At 37.2% G+C, this 24,207-nt stretch overlaps 3 protein-coding genes across 7 annotated transcripts in view; 1 reads left to right on the top strand and 2 right to left on the bottom strand.

The window, feature by feature from the left end:
- Positions 1–6,251, bottom strand: part of KIAA0586 (KIAA0586 ortholog) — a 91,317-nt gene extending 85,066 nt beyond the window's left edge. The window contains 5 exon segments of the mRNA XM_014533270.1: positions 157–226; positions 1,189–1,258; positions 4,057–4,127; positions 5,376–5,667; positions 6,114–6,251. Of these exon segments, the coding sequence (XP_014388756.1) occupies positions 157–226; positions 1,189–1,258; positions 4,057–4,127; positions 5,376–5,574 (410 nt within the window). The 5' untranslated portion in view covers positions 5,575–5,667; positions 6,114–6,251.
- A 114-nt stretch (positions 6,252–6,365) lies between these two features.
- TIMM9 (translocase of inner mitochondrial membrane 9 homolog (yeast)) lies at positions 6,366–16,384 on the top strand. Of its 3 annotated transcripts, XM_005858762.2 has the most exons (6): positions 6,366–6,493; positions 6,716–6,899; positions 9,759–9,847; positions 14,025–14,089; positions 14,622–14,717; positions 15,723–16,384. In XM_005858762.2, exons 4-6 carry the CDS (start codon positions 14,051–14,053, stop codon positions 15,855–15,857), a joined length of 270 nt encoding a protein of 89 aa, XP_005858824.1. In that variant the 5' UTR covers positions 6,366–6,493; positions 6,716–6,899; positions 9,759–9,847; positions 14,025–14,050; the 3' UTR covers positions 15,858–16,384. The 3 variants fall into 3 exon arrangements, with proteins under 3 accessions (XP_005858824.1, XP_005858825.1, XP_014388748.1); XM_005858763.2 differs by lacking the exon at positions 9,759–9,847 and having other exon boundaries at positions 15,723–16,225; XM_014533262.1 differs by lacking the exons at positions 6,366–6,493; positions 6,716–6,899 and adding an exon at positions 8,253–8,298.
- Positions 16,173–24,207, bottom strand: part of TOMM20L (translocase of outer mitochondrial membrane 20 homolog (yeast)-like) — a 10,726-nt gene continuing 2,691 nt past the window's right edge. Inside the window, exons 2-5 of one of the 3 annotated variants that reach the window (XM_014533244.1) lie at positions 24,091–24,134; positions 22,953–23,034; positions 17,932–18,074; positions 16,173–16,344 (exon numbers count right to left, since the gene is read on the bottom strand). In XM_014533244.1, coding sequence (XP_014388730.1) covers positions 16,294–16,344; positions 17,932–18,074; positions 22,953–23,034; positions 24,091–24,134 — 320 coding nt within the window. In that variant the 3' untranslated portion in view covers positions 16,173–16,293. Of the gene's footprint in view, positions 16,345–17,865; positions 18,075–22,687; positions 22,771–22,952; positions 23,035–24,090; positions 24,135–24,207 lie in introns of those variants that run through there. The other 2 variants (XM_014533247.1, XR_001360602.1) reach the window with 2 other exon arrangements.

Here is a 24,207-nt window from a genome sequence, read left to right as displayed (position 1 = left end):
AGTACCATGAAAAATGCTTTAAACATACTGACATACAATATATATTTCACACATTGAAAAAGTTTTTCCTATATCCAAAGTATAAAGTGAAACTGATTTTAGAGAACCACATAAAAACAAGGAGTGGCCCACCTATTTTCTGTAAGTGCAACTTACTTTTGTTTTAAAATTGCTCTGAGTGCATCTTTCTGTCCCATGGTGTACTGGGAAATAAAGATGTCATTTGCTGCAAAATAAAAACAAAAATATACCTCAGATTCCTGAAAATTTGTTAAATTTTAATAAACTACTAAACCACCTTTTTAAACTGAAAGAATATTTAAAGAATATTTAAGAATTCAGCAACAGGATTTCACAATTTTAAAAAGGCAAGACACAAATGACTAAATATCAATAGTCATAACCTGAGGCCCTAGAGAAAAAATGTTACCAAAACAAACAAAAAACACCTGGGGCCAAATTGGGAATATTTGCTCAAGCTCTAAAGAGAAAACTGTTTAGAATAAAGTCAACTTCTTAAAAAAAGCATCACTAAATAAATTTTTCAAAGCACCACTTTAATTTACTATCTTATCAAAGACTATCCAAAATTTGAATTCAGAATTTATAAACAGGTTTCTAGTACCAAAACTATACAATAGGTTGGTAGTAATAAAATTAACTTTACCATTGCAAACCCTTTTCTGGAATTTTTGAGATTCAATTAATAGCTTAATTTAGAAGGAAAAAATTTTAATTATAATAAGAAAAAACTATTAGGTTGTTTAATGAATGTCTAAAAGTCAATGAATATATAAAAAATATAAAATTCTATGCTTAAAAGGAAATTCTGACACATGTTCCAACATGGATGAACCATGAAGACATGCTAATTAAAATAAATCAATCACAAAAGGTCAAGTATGATTCTGTTTATCTGAGGTCTAGTGCAATTCACAGAGACGGCAAGTAGAATGGCAGCTTCCAGGGGTTAGAGAGAAGGGGGAATGGAGAGCTGGGTTAGTGGGTAATACACAGGTTCAGCTGAGGAAGATGAAAAAGTTCTGGAGATGGTTGATGGTGACAGGTACACAACAATGTGAATGTACTTAATGCCACAGAACCGTTTGCTTAAAAATGGTAAAAATGGTAAATTTTATGATATGTATATTCGACCACAATTTTAAAAAATCAAATGTATCCTTTTACCTTTCTGTCTATTGTTCTCTTCTATTTTATCCAAAGGCAATCCTTTCACTGCAACATCTTTAGAAAAACCCTTTGGGATATGAAAGGAAGAAATAAAAGGCTAAATAAACGTTATGATTTATTACTTATCAGGTACTATTTACTAGCCATGTGACTGCTATATTTTGGGATTGCAGGACTGTATGCTTTATATACTTAATTCCCATCACCACCAGAATGCTTAGGTACCTTGAAGCTACTCAAGGATTTGTTGAATGAATAGTAAGCTGTCAGACAAGTGAATGAGTAAGTTAACAAGCAAGCAACTATGGCCCTGAAATTCACACTCATATCCTGATTTGCCACTTCTAGCAGAGCGAGTTGTATAACATCTCAGTTGCTACAGTTAAATGTGAAAATCTGATTCACTGTGAGTCTGATGGAGAACATAAGGATGGCCAGTGCATGGCACAAAATCACTAATTTACAAAACATTCTTTGTCACTGAATTCATAATGTCATATCAGAAGGCTTCTCTATATAAATCATACCTACTGACAAATAGCTTTCTGTTCACATGTGCAACTTCATCTGTAGATTATATTCGGGGGTAAGACACAATGACTTAAAGTACTAGATTAATTCAATGTTCTATTCAATTGCCTTAGACACACCTTTTCTTTTTTTCTGCTACATCGGAAAAGAGAAAATCATAAAAGAAAACTGATCCAGGCTATTGACTGGTAACAAGTGTTAACTTCCCTCCAGAAAAGCCAATGAAACTAATAATACAGAAGGCATCTGGGAAATTTATATAAACAACTCCTACAAATTGGTAAGAAAAAGCAAAGCACATCAATATGTAATTCACAAAAGAATAAATATAGATGGCCACATACATTAAAAATTTTTTCTACTTCATTAATAATAAAAGAAATAGAAAATAAAACATGAGATGCCTTTTACATGTAAAATGACAAAGACTTTTTGTTTAATTTTAATGCTCTGTATTAATGAATGGGGAGATAATTCCAGTAATGACCTTGCTGGAGAGAATATATATTGATAAAGTCTTTCTGGAGGCAATTTAGAAATGTTTCAGAAGTGTGCATGTCCGTTGGTCTAATAATTTTACATCTAGAAATTAATCTTAAGGATACGACCCATGATATACACCACAATGTTCATCACATGGTTGTTTACATTATAAAAATTTAATGTCAAATTATAGGAATATGAACAAATAAACAATGGTACATACATACAATTAAATTCTATAAACCCATTAAAAGCTTCTAGAAAAAATGACAGAAAAATATTCTTACTACTTAGAAAAAATATCCTTAGTGCTATTTAGTTATAAAATAGTATGGTCCCATTTCATAATATATATCCACACATAGGGAAAAAACCTCTCAAAATGTTAATAGTTATTGATTTTAAATCATGGAAGTTCTTTTTTCTTTTTGTATTTTCTACAATGAACTTTTTAACTTTTTATTTTCTTTCTATATATATGTAAGGATTAGCCCCAAACAGAAAAAGGAACATCTTATCTTCTGGTAGTAGGGAGAAGTAGATATGAATAGGAGCATTTATAAAGGTGAGCATATCGGGTACAAACTCCTTCAGTTTTCTATAAAATAGCATGGCCAGGTCAATCCACACTATAATCTTAGTACTCATTTATGAAACAAAAACATGATACAAAGAGATAGCACTTTGTGTTCATGATAATCAACTAGGTTTGTTTTGCAGGCATATTTTGCATTAGACAAATCACAAAATGTGAGCCCATATTAAATGTAATGGAATCCTGCTTGATCATCTTCATGACAAATGTTACCCATTTATCCTCAAACATACATAAATAGTTTTCCATACATTCAGGAAATTATTTAGATAATGAAATTCAAATAGCATTAATCATTAAAGAAGGCCTGCTCAAAAAAGAAACAGAAAACACCAACCCAAAGGCTAGGCATTTGCTCAGGGATCAAGTATGGTGCGTAATTATACATCTTTACTGTGAGTTTTTGAAAACATGACAATAGCTTCAATCTAATTCTTAGTTTACCAGCCTCAATTTTCAAAATATTGTGAAAAAACTCCAGGACACAAACAACAATGTGGTGATTGTGGGAGGGGTGGAGGAGGAGGAAGGTATACGGGGGATAAATAGTGATGGACTGAGACTTTGACTTGGGGTGGTAAATACACAATACAGTGATGTGTTGTAGAATTGTGCACCTGAAGCCTGTATAGTTTTGCTAACATGTGTCACCCCAATAAATTCAATAAAAAGGGGAAAAAATCCCAAAATATTGTGAAACTCTCCTTTATAGACTTGTTAAATTGACAATACATAGGTCAACATTATGATTACTGGTCAAAGTCTAATTGGACTGCATCACCAAAACATTATATTTATCATCAAATATTTTTAGCATTATAAAAAGGTTAACATGAAAATTTCATGTTTTTGTTTCTTAAAGACCCCTCAAGAAAATACCCACAAAAGACCTCATAATAGTTTGTCTGATGTATAATCACACTCACATTTTTTATTATGTTATTTTTCCTTACATTTACATAATGTTTCTTGTTTAGAATACCTTTTCCTTAGATAATAGCAGAGCTGTTTTTTTCAATTACACTATTTCTTTCCAAGGTCATTATCTTACTAATGGATATTTTTGATTCTATGGAAGGCTTTTTCGCTAATGTCTCAAACACTATTTAAATCACAATTGTTGTATGTCAAACATTTCTCTTGGTAAGTGAAATTTAAAAACAAGGCTTGCTGCTAATCAAACATAATTTAAGAATACATTATTCGACAATACTGAAAATTTCAACATCAGCACAATTAAGAATCCTTTTGCTTACACTTTCTGACACAGGAGGGTTTTCTAATGGAGGCTGGTAATCATTTCTAGCAGAAGCTAAGTCTGATGAACCTACCAAAACAAAGAAATCAATTTTAGTGATTTTTCAAATCAGAACATTACATGTAGAAACTGTACAGGCATGACTCAAGAGCTACTAGTATATATAAACTCCATATGAATGCAAGACCTAAATTGGAAGCCACATTTCATGGGGAAAAAAAAACTTAAGAAAAATGAGATTTTACAACTCATATCTTGGAAAATATGGGTCAATATTGACAAGCAAGTGAGATAAGTATAAAATGGTTTAAAGTATATCATTACTCTGTTAGATTTGGACAAACTAGGGCAGAATCACTTGCCATGAATAAAATACGTATATGATATAAAAACCTGATTTAACAGCAGGCATATGATATGCTGTACCAACCAAAAAGCAACATTATAAAAGCAATATTTTTTGTTTTTGCACATATATCCATTAACTTAATCCTTACAATTACCCATGAATTGGATAAAGCATATGTTATCTTCATTTTCACTGAGGTCAATACAGGTTAAGTGAATTGAAATGTGAAAGCCATCAAATGGCAGAAGTTGTGTTTTTCTACTAATGCCAAACTGACTATCGTAATCCAAACAGAAGGTAGAGTATTTGGTAAAAAGCCCAGCAGTGAAAAAATAAGCTCAGCATACAAATTAAGTATGTCCATCAGAGATGGAACTGGAAGAGTATACAAAAGCCACACAAAGAAAAAACACAATAGGATATGTTCAAGTTTCATTCATTCTATCCATTCAGTACTATTGGATGCAGGCGATACCTGGCCATTTTCCCAGGGACCATAGTCAGTTTTTGACACCTGTACAAACTAAACATCTCACGTTTGCGGATTTAAACATTAAAAATCCTCTAAATTTTGAAACACACACGCAAAAAAAAAAAGCAATAAAAAAGACTAAAAATTGAAAAAAATGAAAAGTTGAGAAACTATGTGGAATCACATACCACGTAACGTTCCATTCAGGCTAGTCTGGAAGAGTATACAAAAGCCACACAAAGAAAAAACACACTAGGAAATGTTCAAGTTTCATTCATTCTAGCTATTCAATACTATTGGGTGCAGGCTATGCCTGGCCATTTTCCCAGGGAACATATTCAGTTTTTGACACCTGTACAAACTAAACATCTCACATTTGTGGATTTAAACATTTAAAATCCTCTAAATTTTGAAACACACACGCAAAAAAATGCAATAAAAAAAGACTAAAAATTTACAAAAATGAAAAGTTGAAAAACTATGTGGAATCACATACCACATAACGTTCCATTCAGGCTAGTTCCCGTTCTAAAAGGAAGATGTTTGTTTGCAGACAACGCCGGAGCAACACAGGACAGCTCGTCTTCCAGCAAAGCCAAATTCTCTCCGTGGTTTGGAGAAGCTACCTCCCGAAGCCTCTTCGCTGGTATTTTAACCCTTCTTTTCTTCTCCGGGCCACACTCGGGGCCTTTCATATTATTGGCAACAAAACTAGTCTCGAAATTCTATAGCAGAACTTGCTTCTGGGTCCATAAAACTGCAGAGCAAAATTTTCACCGCTTTGAAGACTGGGGAGGAGGTGGGGTAAGAAGCGCGGCGGGCGGGGGGATGATAAAGAAAACGTGAATTTTAAGTGATTCTGAAATATGCAGTCACCAACTTTTAAATTAAACAATGTCTAAACAGACTAGTCACAAAGCTAGAAATTTTGGTACTTAATGCAGCATAAAGACTAGAACCTTTTTACCCATTAATCCCACTCAGTCTACAAATGCACCATGCCATGTATCTTAAAAACTGGAGATGACAAGATAATGACTGCATGAGCATAATAACCACCACAATAACAGTGCATTCTCCAGTCCCAGTTGGCAAGGCAAAATCAAACAGATACAGAGGCGGAGTTAAGATTTGCTGGGAGGAGGGAGTCCAGCAGGTAAAAACCCAAGTGCTATTATTTTTTTAATTCCCTACGTAAGAAGCTTAATAGCATTATTCAGCCAATGAGTCTTACACATCCCTCCAGTTGCAAACACCAGACACCTAAACTCACGCCTCCGAGTCTCCGGAACGCCGGGCAGCCTCACAGCCACAGGTCTCATCGGACAACACCTTCAGTTGCCCGCGGGTAAACACCCACTTCCTTGTAAGCCCGCCCCCCACCCCGAGACACAACACGCATGCGCGCCTAGAATATTGTCCGAAACAGCCAACCAGAAGGCTCAATGCTCCCGGGTGCTCCTCCATCCCTTTCCGGGTGGAAACAAACGCCCAACGTAAAAGGCTTAAAACAGGTGTGGATCGTTTTAAGGCAGTACATTGCACCAAAGGATTTAAATATTGGATAAAACCCAAGATACTCGTTGAACACCTGCACCGCTCCCGAACTAACTGGTACTACCACTCTCACTCATTAGGGAATGTTTACAGCGTAGCTCCTGGAGACCGTTAGGGACGCAAAGTAAATTAGTCTTTCAAACAGTTTCGGCAGATTCGGGTTGGTTAATGGCGAGGAAATCAGGAACAGAGAGCATTGTCTAAGGAGACAATCACAAAAATTAATTCTCAGAGGATTTCGGAGTTACAGGGTCATATCGTGTGTTTTTTTCTCTCAAGTTCCCCTCGTTATAACGAATCGGCGTCCAAGGGTTTAAGGGCTATTTGACATCACTGCTCCCACGTGTTCTGCACCCAGGGGCGGCGCCCCCCGCCGTGACCCCGACCCTCCGCCCCCGGACTCGACTGGCAGCGCAGTCCCCCCAGCCTCGTACTGTTGTCGGAAGCGAGAGCCTGTGCTTAAGTATGACCTCTTTCTCTGCCCTCGGAATCCCGGGTTCCCGGGCGGGGGGCGGCAGGCTACGCTCCGGAAAGGCGGTGGGTCTCTGAACGAGGCCGCCGCATCCTCGTGGGCTGCGGGGGGCTGCGGAGCCGGGCAGCGGGTCCTGCTTTCCCCGAGCGGGTTTGAGACCTGCCTGACGTCCGTGTCACTGGGGCGAGGGCCGTAATTGGAGGCTCCGAGGCACATCAGACTGGGCTGCAGCAGTCGGGGTCTTGTTCTGAGACAGTGCGAGTCAGGCTGGCAGGCACCCTCGCCTTGACCTTGAGCTAACAGGCAGGAGACCCCCCTTTAACTGAACCGTCCTCCCTGGACACAAAACAGGCCCAGCACCTTTATCTGATCTGCTCGTTTTCAAGGACGCACTATTTGGACGTTCCCCTTTACGCATTACTAGAGGCTTTAGAAAAAGATGAATCAAAGCCAAACAATGTAATCTAATGTAAAAGCTAAATAACACATTAAAAAAATTTTTTTTTTACAATTCAGCTTTCATAGAAGAAATCCTAGAATTAAATTGGGCCTTAGGGTCTTGGCTTTGAAGAACCTTTTAATTATTCTTTGCAAATTATGTCTTATTCCAGTTACATTTCCCTCTTCATTACTGGGCTCACGGGTAGTACTTGCTTATTCACGATTTGTTTTAGGGAAAATTAACAGATAAAGTGACAGTGTCAGAGCTTTGGAGATGATTTACTTCCCTTATTTTCTAAATGTAACTTAGATGTGAAATAAAGTAACCTTTCCCCTCTAGTCTCTAAAGTGTGACCATAAGCAGTCATTACAAGTTGAATTGGGTTGAAACCCAAGAAGTTTTGGCTCCCCTCCCCCCATCTAGTCCAGTGCTCAGATGATTATGCTTTAAGTCTTGAGGCCAACCTTTAAACCCGAAAGCAATAGACAGTAATCTTTAAGAAGAATTTCTGTGGGAGTGGTGTGGTATATAGCAAGAATTTTTTGCTCTGATTAATAAGTTGCCATTTAATCAGACAGTAACTTCCTAAACCTGCTGCAGATAATCTAAAGGAAAGAGACATGTGGTAGAGTCCTGTTAAAGCCTATCAACCAAACAAGTTAGTTCAGATCAATTTAAACATCTGACCTATCAAATAAAAGACACTGATAGCCCTGGGACAAAAAATATGGTTCACAAGATTGTGGGTTTTTTTATTGTTATAATATTGTTAATATTTTTACTTATTTGCTGTCTCTTTTCCACTCTCTCTATATACATAGATACAGTACTCTTTTGCTGAACCATTGCAAATAAGTTGCAGACATCATGACCTTTAACTCTAATTTCTTCAGCATGAATCACCTTAATCTGTTACATAGCCAGGATAAGGTTATCACACCTAAAATGGTAACATATCCCCAGAATGTCTTTTTTAACTCAAAAATGTTTCCTTTTAATTCAGGATCCAAAGTTCACACACTGTGTTTAGTTGTCATGACCCTTTAGTGTCCTAATCTAGAACAGCCCTGTACCCCTTTTCTTTATGACCTTTTTTATTGATTGATTTCAGAGAGAATCATCAGTGATGAGAGAGAATCATTGATCAACTGCCTCCTGCATGCCCCCTACTGGGGATCAAGCCCACAACCCAGGCTTGTGCCATGACCAGGAATTGAATTGTTACCTGATTCAATGCTGAAAACATGGAGCCACACAGGACGGGCATGACTTTTTTTTTTTAAGACCTCTGGTCTTACAAATTGTCCCTTTGGTGGCTTTTCCTCATTATTCCCTCATGATCAGAGTCAGATCGTCCATTTTTGGGGAGAATACCACAGAGGTGATGCTAGGTATAATCACTTGATTAAGGTGGTGACTGCCAGATCATTACAATATAGGAGGACAGTTTTCCTTTGGTAACCTGTGGAGATGTTTTGAGAGCATGAATATATCCTGTTTCTCAGGAACCTATCACCTAGTGGTTTTATGATCAATTTGTAATCCTTGCCTGAATCACAAGAGTACCAATGACCAGTACCAATCATGTAAGTGCCATGTTAGTGATAGAGGCCAAAGACATCAGAAGAATCATTTGCTGTAACTATTTTTACAGAATTAGAAATTTGGCTTCAGGCCTGATACAAATCTGCATATGATTCTAAAAAAGAAATGGTGGACTTCTCCTCCATCATATCCTGGTTAGTCTGTTAATTTCTTTTTAATATTCAGAAATTTCTGGGAATTGCTTGTTCTTTGATATTCACCTGGACATACTTACTACCTGGAAAGTAAGAATATTATATTTGTTTATTAATCCTTACCCAGGGATATGTTTTTATTTATTTTAGAAAGAGAGAGGAAGGGTGGGGGAGAAAGAAACAGGGATGAATTGCCCCATTTCCTTACCCAGGGATATGTTTTTATTTATTTTAGAAAGGAAGGGTGAGGGAGAAAGAAACAGGGATGAATTGCCCCATCCCCTCCTGTACACACCCCAACCATAGATCGAACTTGTAACCTTTTGGTGCACGGGACCATTCTCCAACCAACTGAGCCACCTGGCCAGGGCAGACTATGATGTATTTTTTAAATATATATAGTAACATATGCTAAAGACTTGTAACCTCAGAATGAGGAAACTAAATTTCACATATTGAAAAGGAAGAGGCTTTTTTCTTTCTATGTAACATTGTTAGTTTCAGATGTACAATATAATGATTCCATATCTGTATATATTGCAAAATGATCACAAAAAACCTAAGGAAGAGGCTTTTTTAAAAATGACTTAGCCAACAGAAGTTTAGATTTCTCAACTATTAGAGCTTGAAGAGGTCTCCCCAGTCATTGTAATCCCATCATTTTTTCAGATAAGAAATAAGGCCTCATTGGAGACATTCAAGCAAAAGTTGGACAACTACTTTTCCAGAACAGAAAGGAAACTCATGCATCAGAAAAGGTTTGAGCTTGATGACTGATAAGATCTCCCTTTACTTTTAAGTTACCCGGTTTTATGACATATTTGTGTTTGGCAAAAAATAACATTGCTGTGTCATTCCTAAGACCTAAGCCAGAGATTCTGGAACTCTTATCCCTTCCCTCCATCTCCAGGTCTCAGGGGTATAATTGAAAGGTAATTTCCTCAGCAGATGTTTGCCTCTATAATAATAAACATTTGCTGTAATATCTGGAAACTAGGACCAAATAAAAGGGCAGCCACATTGCTGCTGCCTGTTTTCACTACCAGTGATTTGCTTGGCTTATTGGAGTTTGTCAATCAGCATAATTTATGATTAAATAACTGCAAAAGAGAAGGCTGACTTTAGAAGACACCAGATAGCAAGTAAATTTGCAAATCAATCACCTTCAGTATTTCCTAGGAACAGTTGCCTAAAGTTATGTATACCATAACCTTGATACAGATATACTTCAGAGATTGCAGGTTCAGTTCCAAACCACTGCAATAAGGGAGTCGTAATCCTTTTGCTGGTGGAGGGTCTTGCCTTAAATTTGTAAAAAAATGCAATAAAGCAAAGCACAATAAAAAGTATGCCTTCATTTATGACTACAGAGAAGAGCTTTAGAGATTTAGGCAGACATAAGAAAATTGCTGACTGTTAGCTCAAGTTCAATTGTAGGTCTGGGACAATATTTGAGAAGTTTATAATTGAATGATTCTAGAGAAAAGGAAACCATAATGTTAATTTAGTGGTTTTTGAGTAAAGTATTTCTCTTTTATTTCCCAAATTCTCAAGAAATATATTACATTACTTTTATAATATGATAAAACTTTATTTCATTTTAAGGAGATATATATATATATATATACTATTAAAAACTTTACATTAAAAGATAATGCCAAGAAGCCCTAGCTGGTTTGGCTCAGTGGGTAGAGTGTCAGCCTGTGGTCTGAAGGGTCCCGGATTAGATTCTGGTCAAGGGCACATGCCCGGGTTGCAGGCTCAAACCCCAGTAGGCAGCCAGTCACTGATTCTCTCTCATCATTGATGTTTTTATCTCTCCCTCTCCCTTCCTCTCTGAAATCAATAAAAATATATATTTTTTTAAAAAGATAATGCCAAGGAAATAATTATAAAGAAGATTCATACCAACACCATTGAGGCACTCCATATCTATGTCTTATCAAATAACCATCTTTCATCACCATGAGTTAGGTATACTAAGGGGCAAGTAGAGGATAGTCAGCAGAGTAATACCAATCTGCTATTATTTTGTTAAGGACATATAGGTCTATTTTATGAGGGATATTTCTCTAGTTTTATGTACTGCCTTTGTCTGGTTTTGATATCAGGATAATAGTAAATTCGTTACACTTTTGACGTCTGCAGGGTCTACGGTGACATACAGTTTCATTTCTGATAATGATAGTCTTTTTAAAGAACCAACTCTGTTTTATTGATTATTGTTTTTTGCTTTTATGTTTTTATTTTTTTAAGTATGTTTTTATTGATTTAGAGAGAGAGAGAGAGATTGATGAGCTAGAAACATGGATCAGCTGCCTCCCACACGCCCTCTACTGTGCATGGAGCTCGCAACCGGGCATATGCCCTGACTGGGTATCGAACAGGCAACCTCTCCGTGCATGGAACGATACTCAACCAACTGAGCCACATTAGCCAGGGCCTATGTTTTCATTTTTATTATTTCTGTTCTATTATTTCTGTCTACATGCTTTGGGTTTATTTTGCTCCTTTTCTAGGTGCTTTAGGTAGGAGTTTAGATCTTGGATTTGAGAGGTTTCTTCTTTTCTAATGTATGAATTTAATGCTATAAATTGTTCTCTTGGCACTGATATAGCTCTGTTAACACAAATTTTGATATGTTGTATTTTCAGTTCATTCAGTTCACTGATTTTTTCCCCCCTTGAGACTTCCTCTTTGACCCATGGATTATTTAGAAATTTATTGTTTATTTTCCAGATGTTTGGAAATTTGCCTGTTCTCTTTCTGTTAATTATTTCTAGCTTGATTCATCTGTGGTCAGAGAACACACTTAGAATGATTTAAATTATTTTAAATTTGTTGAGGCTAGTTTTATGACCCAGGATATTGGTTCAGTGGGCACTTGATAAAAATGTGCCTTCTGTGGTATTGGGTGAAATGTTCTATAAGTATGGATTGTATCCTCACTAACTTATAGGATATTAAAAAAAAAAAGAGGAGAAAAGAATAAATGCAAAAGAGTGGAAGATGTATACACGGTTGGAAATACTAGAATGGAATTACCATCAATTATATTCGTTAATCAAATGAGAATGTTATTTTTTTTCCATGATAATAGCACTTTGAGTTTCCTAGTTTCATGAAAACGTCATGCTTTTCAGAGCCACTTCAAATAATAATGAGTCAATAAGAATGACTTATACATCCAGTTTATCTTTTTTGCATTGGTTATTAGGAAATTCAAGCTAAATATAATGCATAAAAATTCATTTAGTCTACAGTGTACAAGATTGTATTTGCTTCTTTCTCTACATGCTGTTTAATTTCTATTTTAAACAATCTTATTTTATACAAATCTTTATGTGAGATGTTCTTCCATTTTAGAACTAGCCAGATAGAATAAATAATGTGATACATTCTTATATCTGGATTAACTAAGCCTGGGCCCTCCATTTAGGATATGTGAAAATCCCAGGAATTCAGAAAGGCTTTTGACTTCCTTATCTTCACTTCTCTGTTGCCCCCAAGTTAGATCATAAGTGTCATATGTTTAGAAGTTTCTGTTACAGTTATTGCCCTTTTTGAATTTCAGACTTCACAACTCCTATAACTTCCTTTTAAAGTATATTAGAACTCATTTGGGTTATTGATTTATAAGTTAGGATAGTGTTTGTTAACAATTAATAGTACTCTGCATTTGCACAGAGAAGGTAAAAGGATCATTAGTAGCACAGGTCAAAGTTACATTAGCAACCAATGGAATAGTTAACTTAAGTACTTATAGAAGACAACAGAGATCTCTTGGTTTCCCTTAGAATCCTACTAAGGCCCTAGCTGGTTTGGCTCAGTGGATAGAGTGTCGGCCTTCGGACCAAAGGGTTTGCTCAGTGGATAGAGTGTCGGCCTTCAGACCAAAGGGTTTCGGGTTCGATTCCGGTCAAGGGCACGTGCCTTGGTTGCAGGCTCCTCCCCAGCCTGAGCCCTCATCAGGGCTGGTGCAGGAAGCAACCAATGTTTTTCTGTTTCTCTCACATCGATGTTTCTCTCTGTCTTTCCCTCTTCCACTCTCCCTAAAAATCAACGGAAAAATATCCTCAGGTGAGGATTAAATTTTCAGATTCCTTTAAAAAAAAATCCTACTAGGAATGGAACTTTAATAAGTAGCTTTTCTGCACAGTAGCAGGGCAATTCATCTTAAAACTGGAGATTTAGCCACTCAGTGATTAGAGTGTGTAGGCCCTTGGACAGAGGGTCTCAGGTTCGATTCCCACTCAAGGACACTTACCTGGGTTGCAGATTTCTATCCCAGCCTGTGCGGGAGGAGACCAATCAATGTGTTTCTCTCTCACATTGATCTCTCTCTCTCTTTTTTTCTCTCTCTTAAAATCAATGGAAAAAATATCCTCAGGCGAGTATTAACAACAACAACAAAAAAGTAACCCACTAAAGATTTAGATAGACAGGGTCTTTGGGTCCCACAGGTAATAGCATTAAAAAATCTAATTCTAAACTTTATGGTTCTGGTGTCATTAATGATGTGGGAAATTGGGGGAGTGGTGTATAATTACATGCATGGTTAGAAATTGATAAAATGTGAATAATGTGGTATTTCAGGTAGACTTGTTTCAGTTCTATTTCATAAACTATTCTTGTTTTGATTACCTAACTCTTCAAGTAGCCTAAAAACATTTATTTGTAGCCCATGTGGCTCAGTTGGTTGAGCATTGTCTCATGTACCAAAAATTCACTGGTTCGATTCCCAAACAGGGCTTATACCCAGGTTTTGGGCTCGGTCCCCAGTAGGGAGTATACAGGAAGCAGATGATCAAGCGATGTTTCTCACACCAATGTTTCTTTCTCCCTCTCCCTCTCTCTCTAAAATCAATAAAAAAACATTTTTTAAAATAAAATATTTGTTTATAGGTTGACAAACGTTTTTTATTTTTAAATCAGGTGACTAATAAAGGTACCGAAAGAATATGGCTGCACAAATTCCAGAATCTGATCAGATAAAACAGGTAAGGTATTATAATTAAGAAAAAGGCATTTGGCAAACAATTTAAGGCACTGTTGAATGCAACCATGTCAGTGATCTCACAAAATAATGGTTTATATTTCATTTCCAAAATGGGATATTAAACGGAGAATATTAATTTTCAGGTAATCCAGGAAAGAATATTCAATCAGAAAATCTGACTATATTTTGTAGCTCATATTACATAGATCATAGTATACCCATTTAAGTTAGCAAAAGTTTGATTTCAAATATTACAGGACATTTCACCTAAGATACAAACTTCAGTTAAGTTTCAGAACATTTTTGTTTTAAAAGCCAAATATTAAACAGTGAACTTATATACCTATAGGCATACCCCACGAACAGACAGTAATGCGGGGAAGACCTGGGGAGGGGGCAGGAGCAGGGTGGAGACAGGGTCAGTGTTGGGGGGGAAGGGACTTCTGTAATACTTGCAACAATAAACATTTTTCTAAAACACCAAATATTAACACCTTATTTATGTTTTTTAAAAATACCTTATTTGTTTATAGTTTAAAGAATTTCTTGGAACCTACAATAAACTTACAGAAACCTGCTTTTTGGACTGTGTTAAAGACTTCACAACAAGAGAAGTAAAACCTGAAGAGGTATGAAAAGTGTACCCACTAAAAATTCTCTAAGCTTGTGATCAGCAACTTAAAAGCAATCCCCCTAAGCATTTTGCTTGTTCCTAGTTATTACAGGAATTTTTCCTGCCTTTATGCTCCATTGCTTGGAGGAACTAAAGCAGCCAAGGACCCATAACATTGAGTTTAGTGATGACAAATTTAATATGATAGTCACATTGAATCAAGGCAGACTTTTTTAGAGAAGATGCCTGGGGCTTGCTGAATTATTGTTCCATTGCAGTCTTAGTAATTAGCTTTCAATTAAGATGACCTAGCTAGAGAAACTTGACATGGCTTTTCTATCTGACCCTGAGAATTCAGGGTAACTTTGGAAAAACTAGAGCTCGAATTTGGTCGCTCATATTGCATAGATAGACTCTTAAAACCCAATCCTATTAGAAGTTATAACTTTTAATCTGCTCATCAAAACATTTATGTATTGGCTTAAAGTGACATAACTTCTTCCAGTGGAAGAATACTGAAAACATACATGCCAAGATCTTAACTTTTAACCAGCAATGAATAAGTACTTGTTAAATAAACGACAATGTTTAATAGATGCTAAGTGTAATATTTTTACTGGAAAAAAGTAAAAGGTTGAAAATTAACTTAATATTGAGAATGGAATTTCTCATTAAAAAGGAACAAGGTTGTACTGGGCCTACATTTTAATAATCAGAATAAGGGAATGGGAATGTGGGCTTTCAGTTAATACTAAAACACACCTGCAGAAAATCTAGTCCAGATAGCAGGGACTTACCATTGTTTTTAGTGCCTACAGACCTGTAGGTATCAAAATGTAATACCTCTTATATTAACAGTTGAAAGCTATGGTCACCTGCTACTTATTAATACCATTTAATTCTCAGATATATTCAAAGAAAAGTACCTACTGATTGGTCTTTTAGAATACATGCTTTTTTTTTTTCTTCAAATTAATATTTCTGTGTTGCCTCTTCCATCTTCTCTCTATTTTATTTCTAGACCACCTGTTCAGAACATTGCTTACAGAAATATTTAAAAATGACGCAAAGAATATCCATGAGATTTCAGGAATATCATATTCAGCAGAATGAAGCCCTGGCAGCCAAAGCAGGACTCCTTGGCCAGCCACGATAGAGACGTCCTGAGGGGTGGACTTTCCCTGAAAGGTTGCCAATAGCTTTGCACTGGAAGTGAGGATTCATCTGATAGAATCCCCTGAAAGCAGTAGCCACCATGTTAACCATCTGTCATGACTGGCAAATGGAAACCACTGGAGAAACGAAATTGCTATTTACCAGGGATAATCAAAATAGAAGGTCTTATTGTCCAATCAACATGTAAGATGCAACATTTGTTGAGGCCTTATGATTCAGGAGCTTAGTCACTTGATTAGAAAAATAAACCATTATTTCTTCAATAGTGACTATTAATTTTAAAGCAAAATCATGAATGAGATAGAAACAATTTTTATTTCTAAAAGTTAAATAAATGGAAATATCACTGCGCAGTTGTTTATATAATATCATAATATAGTATTCTGACTGGACTGTGGATACGTTGAAGTGTTTTTTCAATCAGGATCATCTTCCAAGTATTCTTCATTCATGTCTGCCTCAAATTGCTGGTAAATACATAAAATAGTTACTAATCATTTCAATGCACAATCCTTTTCTTGCCTCTCTTCTGTGTCAGGGAGGGCATTACACATTCTTATTCTAGCTACATTTCCATATATTTTTAGGAAACAACCCATCTGAGACTAGCTTGGGAATATTTGAGTTGACTGTTAGGCTCTAGCAGCGGTTCTCAACCTGTGGGTCGCAACCCCTGAAAATACATCCTGCATATCAGATATTTACGTTACGATTCGTAACAGTAGCAAAATTACAGTTATGAAATAGCAACAAAAATAATTTTATGGTTGGGGATCACCACAACATGAGGAACTGTATTAAAGGGTCGCGGCATTAGGAAGGTTGAGAACCACTGTGAGTCTAGTGGAATGTGTGTTTTTTTCAAAAGCTGAGAGTCTAACGCAAATGATTCTGAGTCAGACCAACAATACATAGTGTATTCTCAGCCATGATGTGATCAGTGTAATAAAAAGTGAACCAAAGTTAAAAGTAGTGTCTTATGGCTAAATGAGTCCTAAAATCCAAGCATTTTTAGGAAATTCTAGTTGATCCGTAAGCATATCAAGCAGTTTGGTAAATGTAAGTGGACTAATACCTATTAATAATTAGCCTCTGAAAGGATTTCATTTGCTATCAATCTCAAGTTATACTTTAGAAAACACTGATTAGCCTATATCAGGGGTCCTCAAACTACGGCCCGCAGGCCACATGCAAATACAAATATTGTATTTGTTCCCGTTTTTTTTTTTTTTTACTTCAAAATAAGATATGTGCAGTGTGCATAGGAATTTGTTCATAGTTTTTTTTTTAAACTATAGTCTGGCCCTCCCAACGGTCTGAGGGACAGTGAACTGGCCCCCTGTTTAAAAAGTTTGAGGACCCCTGGCCTATATGTTTAAACTTACCAACGTGATATCTATGTTTTGTCATACTAATGGAAAGTAGAAGTGTTCTGCTTTGATAATTTACTGTTTTCTATGTTACATCTAATTTTTAAGCCACCAGAACAGTGGTTCTCAACCTTGCCTGTACATTAGAATCACCTGGGAATCTTTTTAAAATCCTGATTTCTGGGCCTCATCCTCCGGAAATTCTGTTTCTTTGTTACTAATGTTGTGGCCCCACCCCATAGCAAAGAAACAGAATTTCCGGAGGATGAGGCCCAGAAATCAGGATTTTAAAAAGATTCCCAGGTGATTCTAATGTGCAGCCAAGGTTGAGAACCACTGCACTAGGACATTTAAATAACAATTACCATTTAACTTAAAGGCCTCCATGGACAGTACAGTAGGTCAAAAATTGTAGTATTTTTGAAAGTACAAAGACAAAATGTTAACAATGCTATCTTTAAAATTGAAATGCTGAAACAATTCTCAACAAAATATATAATACATTATAGTCAAAGGAACATGAAAGAATTGGCTTGTTTCACCTTAAGGCAAGAAAGGCAATAAAAAAATCAGATTTTACTCATTTAAAACTTTGGGCCATTCACACATCTACTTTGCTATTTCTATGTATCCAAGCCCAATTTGTTTATTCTGCCCATTTCACAAAGATAAATAAGTGCTCACCTGGCAAATCAGGGGAATTTTATGTAACAGCATCTCAAATACCTTGGGAGGGAGTGTGTGTTTAAAAACCTTCACAAGTTCCCGTGGTTGCCCACACATTGAAAGGGCATTGCTGAGATGTTCAACCCCCATTCTGTGCTCTCCTGAAACAAATTGATAAGTTCAGAGCAAAATTTTAATGTTCTTCAAAGTATACATTATACAAATTACCAAGAAAGCACCAAGTATTAAAACTTTAAAAGCATATCAAGATGAAGGCGGCCCTGGTCAGTGTGGCTCAGTTGCTTGTGTGTCATCCCATGCACCACAAGGTCAAAAGTTGATTCCCAGTCAGGGCACATGCCCAGTTTGCAGGATCGATCCCCAGTTGGGGGTGTGCTGGAGGCAGCCAATCAATGTTTTTCTTGATGTTTCTCTCCCCCTTTCTCTCTAAAATCAATAAAAACATTTTTAAAAAGATAAAGGCTATGCAAACAAGCCTCATAAAGGATATAAATGTGGGAGGAAATGTTGACCTGCCAGATTCACTGAGGTCAAGCTGAAATATGAATACCTGTAAGAGGTAGGTATTGAGTTTTTTTTAAAGGTTGTGTTCTGTTATCTTTACATGTATGGCTGATGAAATTGTAGATAAAACATGTTTTTCTGGCTAAATGATAATTTAAAAAAATCTCGGGAGCATTTTTAAAACAAGATTTAGTGTAACATGAATTACATATTCAGGGGAAGAAATTAAGAGCTTTAAGAACTTTCATTTCTAAGTAAAGTTTTAAATTGAGTTTAGGATGATTGGCTATAAAATAAGAATGAAAATTTGTGAAGAGTAGAAATTAATCAGACTTTAAGTTAAAACATGGAATCAGTGTCACTTCCTTGTTTTGGGGAACTGAGGCAAAGATCAGTGAAATGATTTAAGGTTTCAAAGCTAATTAATGCCAGAATTAGTAACAGAACCTAATTTTCCAAACCTTGAGACTACAGTATGCTGCCTCTCTTCTGGTGTTATGTAATAACTAGAGGCCCGGTGCACTCCGAGAGGGGGCGGTGGGGTGGCTCCCTCAGCCCGGCCTGCGCCCTCCCACAGTCTGGGAGCCCTCAGGGGATTTCTGACTGATGGCTTAGGCCCACTCCCCAGCAGTCAGACATCCTTAGCACTGCCTTGGAGACAGGAGAGGCTCCTGCCACCACCGCTGCACTGCCTGGCTTGTGGCAGAGCAGAGCTCCCCCTGTGGGAGCACACTGACCACCAGGGGGCAGCTCCTGCATTGAGCGTCTGCCCCCTGGTGATCAGTGGGCATCATAGCGACTGGTCATTCCACAGTTCAGTCAATTTGCATATTAGCTTTTATTATATAGGATACAAGTTGAAATTTTGACATTTAATATATAACTAGTTAGGAAATAAAATATAGTCTGTAGTTAAATATATTAGATTCTTATTAATGGAAATGAATTTTCCATTTCTTGGTTGAACTACATGGTTGTATGAAAAGTGCATAATGGACAGGAAAAAAATGCTCCCCAAAGATGTATATTAAGTTTAAAATATGCCCTGGCTGTGGCTCATTTGGGCATCATCCTGTGTAAGGGAAAGGTTGCTGGTTTGATTCCCAGTCAGGGCACTTGCCCAGGTTGCGGGCTCAATCCCTGGTAGGGGGCATGCAGAAGGCAGCCAATCGATGATCTGCTCTTACATCAGTGTTTCTCCCTCTCTAAAAAGTCAATAGAAATATTTTTAGGCACACATACACACACACCAAAATATATATATATATATGAGAAAGATATGACATAGACAAAGTAAGCCTTATCGATATGTAGATTTTAGGATTTAAGATTTTGTGTCTATAGACACCTAATTTTACATTTTCAACTTAAGAAATCCTCATTGCTGGGTTTTTTGTAACTTCTCTTAGGCATTTAAAGAAGCTATTTCTTGTTCCTGGCTGGGAAGCTCAGTTGGCCAGAGCATTGTCCCAATATACCAAGGTTGTGGGTTCAATCCCGGGTCAGGGTACATACAAGAATCAACCAATGAATACATAAATAAATGGAACAAAAAATGTGTTTTTTTTCTCTAAAATCAATAAATAAAAGAAGCTATTTCTTAAATGAAGTACTTTGCTGTACGGTTTATTTTAAATTAATACAATTACAGCTTTATGAAAATACTTTAAGTCTAAATGTTTTTAATGTATTGAGCTTTTTAAAGAAAAAGATACAATAGTGCCTGATCTTAAGTTGATGGAGCTAATGTGACACAAAAACAATATGATTAGTTAAGTCAACCACTAAATTCAATCAAATCATTGGTTCTATGGTCCCAGACAGACATAACCACAATTGAGATGGCTATAGAACTAGACTACCTGACAACAAAGTCATGAAAATTGGGGTTGGTACAGAGGGGAGTGGAAAAAATGGAAAAAGATTACAGAAAACTGGGTGAAAGGTTATCGCATTACAATACTGGTTCTCGGTGTTGGATTTATATTGTAATAACCAGGAGGTTTGCCCTAACCGGTTTGGCTCAGTGGATAGAGCGTCGGCCTGCAGACTGAAAGGTCCCAGATTCGATTCCGGTCAAGGGCATGTACCTTGGTTGCAGGCACATCCCCAGTAGGAGGTGTGCAGGAGGCAGCTGATCGATGTCTCTAACTCTCTATTTCTCTCCATAAAAAATCAATAAAATATATTTAAAAAAAATAATAACCAGGAGGTTTAACAAATACTGATGCTTGGGTACCACCCCCAGAGATTCTGATTTAATTGGCTTGGGGTTTGATGGATTTGAAGAATAAACAATCAAGATTGAGAACTGCTTTGAAAGTAAAATACAGTAAAAGTACGTAACCCTTAAAGAGCTAATTAACCAATTTAGGGGTTCACAGAATTAATGCTATTACCTTTGAGAGGGAAAAATTTAAATACACAAGTTTGCAATTACTGTTTTAATCAATTTAATATCTAACATTCATCTCAGTCTAAATTAATACATGATAGCTCTTAAACATAGTGAATAAAAATAAAATGTAAAAAATAATTGTTATTTTTTCTTTTGGCTTAATATTCAGAATTTTCCTCTCCATATTTATTTTATATTATCCCAATTGAAAAATGTTAAAGCTGAAAAGTTCTATTTTAATTGCCCCTTTATTGAGGGAGTATCCATATCTAGGGATTAATCCAGATTTTATGAAGCCCCTAGTTTATATAATTTGGGGGACCCTGTTTAAGAAAATAAAAAAAAATTTGCCCTGGCCAGTTTGCCTCAGTGGGTAGAGCATCAGCGGACCAAAGGGTCCCGGGTTTGATTCCAGGTTGTGGGCTCCTCCCCAGCTGGGGCCCTGGTTCAGAGCACGTGCAGGAGGCAACAAATTGATGTGTTTCTCTCACATCAATGTTTCTGTTTTTCCCTCTTCCACTCTAAAAATCAATGGAAAAATATCCTCGAGTGAGGATTAAAAAAGAAAATATAAAATTTGAATACAAAATTGGTAGGACCCTTCCCAGCACCTTCAAAGAGGCCCATGCAAATGAAGGTCCTTAAAACTTACACTTCATTACTTTGTATAAAATCACTCCTGCTTCTACCATTGTCAGTTCTAATTATTCATTCTGTCATTCATATTTAGTTCATTTGTTTAGTTCATTTATAAACCTATCTAAAAATTAGTACTGAATAAAATACTGAAATTTTAAACTATGATTAATGTGCAATGATTTTAAGTGGCCGCAATATTTTTTTAATTTCTCAAAACCTTTACCATGTTCTTACGCCACCGATTAAAGTTAAAATCTTTAGTATTGCTCTGAATTGTCCAGGATCTTGACTTCCTCTTTCTCTTTATAAATCCTAGAGGATGCTATCCTCATAAATACAGGTTGAAAACAAAATCTTTTCAAAAAAGACAAAAGAAGCAAAAACAGGTACAGGTACTGTGATATGGAGGGGAATTGGTAACACTTGAAAAAAATGACATATAAATGGGTGTAATGCTTGTTTATTGAGCATCATCATTTTTCCCTTAGATAAGGCTCAAAAATATTTTTCTTTCCAGGGTTCAACACCAGAGTAAAAACATGGTCATTATATATACAACTAGAGGCCCAGTGCATGGATTCGTGCACCAGTGGGGTGCCTCAGGCTGGCCTGCGCCCTCTCGCAATCTGGGACCCCTCGGGGATGTTGGACTGCCTGCTGCTCCTGCCTGCCGCCCCTGCTCATCCCAGCCCTGATGCGCCTGCTGCAGGCTCATGCCCAGTCAGTCCATGAGCCCTGCATCTGGCGCCCATTGGTCAGCTGAGCGGCACTCCCTCACTGTGGGAGTGCACTGACCACCAGGAGGCAGCTCCTGCATTGAGCACCTGCCTCCTGGTGGTCAGTGCTTGTCATAGCAACCAGTCAACTGTCAGGTCATTTGGTTGCTTAGGCCTTTATATATATAGATATTTTATACGATACTGATATTATCTACCATCATTTTACCTGACAATATTGTGTTTTCTCTCAAATCTGGAATTGGGTGGGGATAAATTATATTTCAAAAGATAGGTCATGGCTATTAAAAGCAAAGTATTCCCTCCAGGCATCACTACATTAGACAGGACAAGAATGGATATTCATAATGACTTTACCCTAAAAAATAAGTATTTTATAAGAAGGCAGGAAAATGTTTATAAAGCAGTTAAAAACTTTTTTAAGTTTTGGTTCACACAAGTAACCATTTGGAAAATTCATTTACTAAATTTTTACCTGATGATAGATGAGGTGTTCTAGCATTTGGCTTTGCTTCTCCATCGGCACTTCCAAGACTGCAACGTAACCTGGAACACTAACTATAACACATTGGAGCTGGCAAGTGGGATGGAGTGACAATGCTGGGACAGTTTCTCTTTAAACTGAAGCACATTGACTAACACATCTAGCTAGTTAAGTTACTTAACATACATATACTGATCAATAAATGAAAATAAATTATCATAAAGAACTGCTTACAAAAGAATGTTTATGCTCTTACCTCTAGATAGCCAAAGCTCTCCCATTCGTACTTCGTGCAGAAAAAGTTCTTGCAACTTTTCATTCCTTGCTGGATCCCACTGCTACGATTCACAAAATATTTAACAATGAGTAATGAATCTGAGGGATATGCTTACTAATCAAAATTATTTAGTTTTTATTTTAAAATGCACTTCTTAAACCTAGTTTCTAAATCCAAAGTATGACAAATGCAGTTATTCTTTATACTATTTAAACCAATTTCTTAAAATGGAATTACTATTTCAGGCCATAAAAAAAAAAAAATACATGAGAGGTTGGGTGGTGGGGGTAAAGGGGGAGGAAATGGGAGACATCCGTAATACTGTCAGCAATAAAATAAAATTTAAAAAAAGGGAAAAAATGCATGGCATATCCAAATTAGGCTGAGATGCTTGTAATAACTCATCCATATTTTACTTGGCTTACTAAGTACACATATCAGACATCTTACTATAATTAACTATAACAAAGATTACTTTGTATGTTGCAAAACTATTCCCTTGCCTGGGTATTAACATTGCTTGTTGATTGGGAAACACCTGGTGGGGAGTTGGCAGTGCCGGGTGTTGGAAGGTTGCTGTGGTTTGCTGCAGCCTGGTGTGTGAAGGTGACCAGGGTCACCGGAGGCCACATCATTGGAACCATGCCCAGGCTGGTCTTTAAAGGTAGAGTGAGCACCAGGCTGGCCTGGCTCAGAGGTTGAGCATCCACCTATGAACCAGGAGGTCACGGTTTGATTCCAGTCAAGGGCACATGCCTGGGCTGGGGACTCCATCCCCAGTAGGGGGCGTGCAGGAGGCAGCCGATCCATGATTCTCTCATCACTGATGTTTCTAGTCCCCCTCTCCCTTCCTCTCTGAAATTAACAAAAACATACTTTAAAGAAATTGTTTGAAGCACCTGTTCCTACAAAGTTTATTGTATAGCTGCCTTTTCATAACCCCAAATGGTTCTTCCTTCTTTTTCTTTTGTAAGCGACAATAAAAACTAAGCCTGAACTCCACGTGGGCTCGGATGTGCCAGCTCAGGAACCAGCCGAGACCCCGATCGGAGCCGGGCCCCGCACTGCGGGCAGGTTATCACTACGACGCCACCTGGGCGTCGCTAAAGCTCTTCACCTGGGCGCCGGGTCCATCAGCCTTTGGGGGCTGGGCTCTTCTTTCTGCAAAGACAACATGGCACGTGCTGAATGGAGTCACCCCGACGCCGGTGTGCGCCGCGCGGGCCCCTCCATA

The sequence above is a fragment of the Myotis brandtii genome, unplaced genomic scaffold (genome assembly GCF_000412655.1).
Source record: "Myotis brandtii unplaced genomic scaffold, ASM41265v1 scaffold1218, whole genome shotgun sequence".
Taxonomy (NCBI): domain Eukaryota; kingdom Metazoa; phylum Chordata; class Mammalia; order Chiroptera; family Vespertilionidae; genus Myotis; species Myotis brandtii.
Note: the sequence above shows the minus strand (reverse complement) of the source record. Positions and strands in the feature narration are given on the sequence as shown.

Coding starts and splice junctions, on each gene's coding strand:
- TIMM9 (XM_005858762.2), top strand. CDS start 14,051: ATGGCTGCACAAATTCCAGAATCTGATCAGATAAAACAG. Junction 14,090..14,621: donor AATCTGATCAGATAAAACAG/GTAAGGTATTAT, acceptor ATTTGTTTATAG/TTTAAAGAATTTCTTGGAAC. Junction 14,718..15,722: donor GAGAAGTAAAACCTGAAGAG/GTATGAAAAGTG, acceptor TTTTATTTCTAG/ACCACCTGTTCAGAACATTG.